This window comes from Arachis stenosperma, chromosome 3 (genome assembly GCF_014773155.1).
Source record: "Arachis stenosperma cultivar V10309 chromosome 3, arast.V10309.gnm1.PFL2, whole genome shotgun sequence".
Lineage (NCBI taxonomy): Eukaryota > Viridiplantae > Streptophyta > Magnoliopsida > Fabales > Fabaceae > Arachis > Arachis stenosperma.
Window position 1 is genome coordinate 161,314,466 of NC_080379.1, and position 1,343 is coordinate 161,315,808.

Here is a 1,343-nt window from a genome sequence, read left to right on the forward strand (position 1 = left end):
TCCAACTTTCGATAGAGTCTGTCCCTGGGACTTATTTATTGTTATTGCAAATGACATGATAATTGGAAATTGTCTTCTTTGAAACCTGACCGGCAATGTTTCATTATTTGGAATTAGATTCAGTCTTGGGATAAGAACAATACTTCCAGCTTTGTTACCAGTTAAAGTCTTGCATTCTATCACATGATTTCTCATTCTTCTAACTTGCATCCTCGTTCCATTGCACAAACCATTAGTTTAGTCTATATTCCGCAGTAACATAACAGGAGCGCCAACCTTCAGAACCAACTTGTGTGGTGGTAGACCTGAACAATTTATTCCATTTAGAATCTCCGGCGAGAAAGCATCTAACTTAAATTCTATATTTTCCTCCTCAGCACACACAGAGTCTGAACTTAAGTAGACTCTTTCTTGTCCAGGTAACCTTGCAATCATCTTGTTGTTGACATCAGTGACACAATCCAAAGTTGGTGCAACAATTGCTTTATCCTTGAAATAATTTTCAACGGATAAATTGGATAACATATCTGGATACACGAAATCAATGAGGTCATCCAAAGCTGTCTCAGAGTTCTTAACCAAAATGTCAGATGGTATATGAACGATCGATTCACCATCTGTTGAATCACCAGCCAAATCATCACCAATTTGAGTAGTCATTTTGCAAAATTTCTGAGTTCTTGTATGTTGTTGTTTTCACCTAGTGACAATCTCATATTTTTTGTAAGCTTTAAAACCTTACAGTTATGCCACAAATATGAAGAATTAATAGAAGACTGAATTATATCTTGTCTTGAGCCTCTGGAAATCACAGATAAAATTTGTCTAAAATCTCTTCCGAAAACAACAACTTTACCTCCAAATGGTAAATGAGCATTATACGAATCTGAGCACCTTAAGATGTCTCTGAGGCATTTGTCTAAAGTTTCATAACAATACTTACTTATCATTGGAGCTTCATCCCATATGATTAATTTGGCCTTCGATCTTAATCTTGCAAGAGGACTTCCCTGCTTAATGCTACACAAAGAATCTTCATTTATGGTCAAAGAAATTTTAAACCTTGAATGTGCAGTTCTTCCATTAGGCAACAAAAGTGCAGCAATTTCACTCGAAACAACATTTAAAATGATATCTCCTTTAGACCTAATTGAGCATGATATAGTTGACCATAAGAATGTTTTTCTACAACCACCTTGACTGTATAAGAAAAATTCTCCCATATTACCGCTAACAGCACCAATTATTTGATCGTATGCAAATTTTTGCTCATTAGTTAGCTTTTCTAAATACCCACCTAGTTCATTCGCAAGAGCATTAACGTCAAAGTTCAACTCTTCCAT

General features: G+C 35.5%; 2 protein-coding genes across 2 annotated transcripts; both read right to left on the bottom strand.

Moving 5' to 3' along the window:
* Positions 1-237: 237 nt before the first annotated feature.
* On the bottom strand, positions 238-660 carry LOC130967117 (uncharacterized). Its single transcript, XM_057891939.1, has one exon. The coding sequence runs from the start codon at positions 658-660 to the stop codon at positions 238-240; it is 423 nt and encodes a 140-aa protein (XP_057747922.1).
* On the bottom strand, positions 657-1,343 carry LOC130967118 (uncharacterized). The gene has a single exon (XM_057891940.1). The coding sequence runs from the start codon at positions 1,341-1,343 to the stop codon at positions 657-659; it is 687 nt and encodes a 228-aa protein (XP_057747923.1).

Bases quoted from the DNA above. Each gene is read 5' to 3' on its own strand.
- LOC130967117 (XM_057891939.1), bottom strand. From the start codon at position 660: ATGACTACTCAAATTGGTGATGATTTGGCTGGTGATTCAACAGATGGT.
- LOC130967118 (XM_057891940.1), bottom strand. From the start codon at position 1,343: ATGGAAGAGTTGAACTTTGACGTTAATGCTCTTGCGAATGAACTAGGT.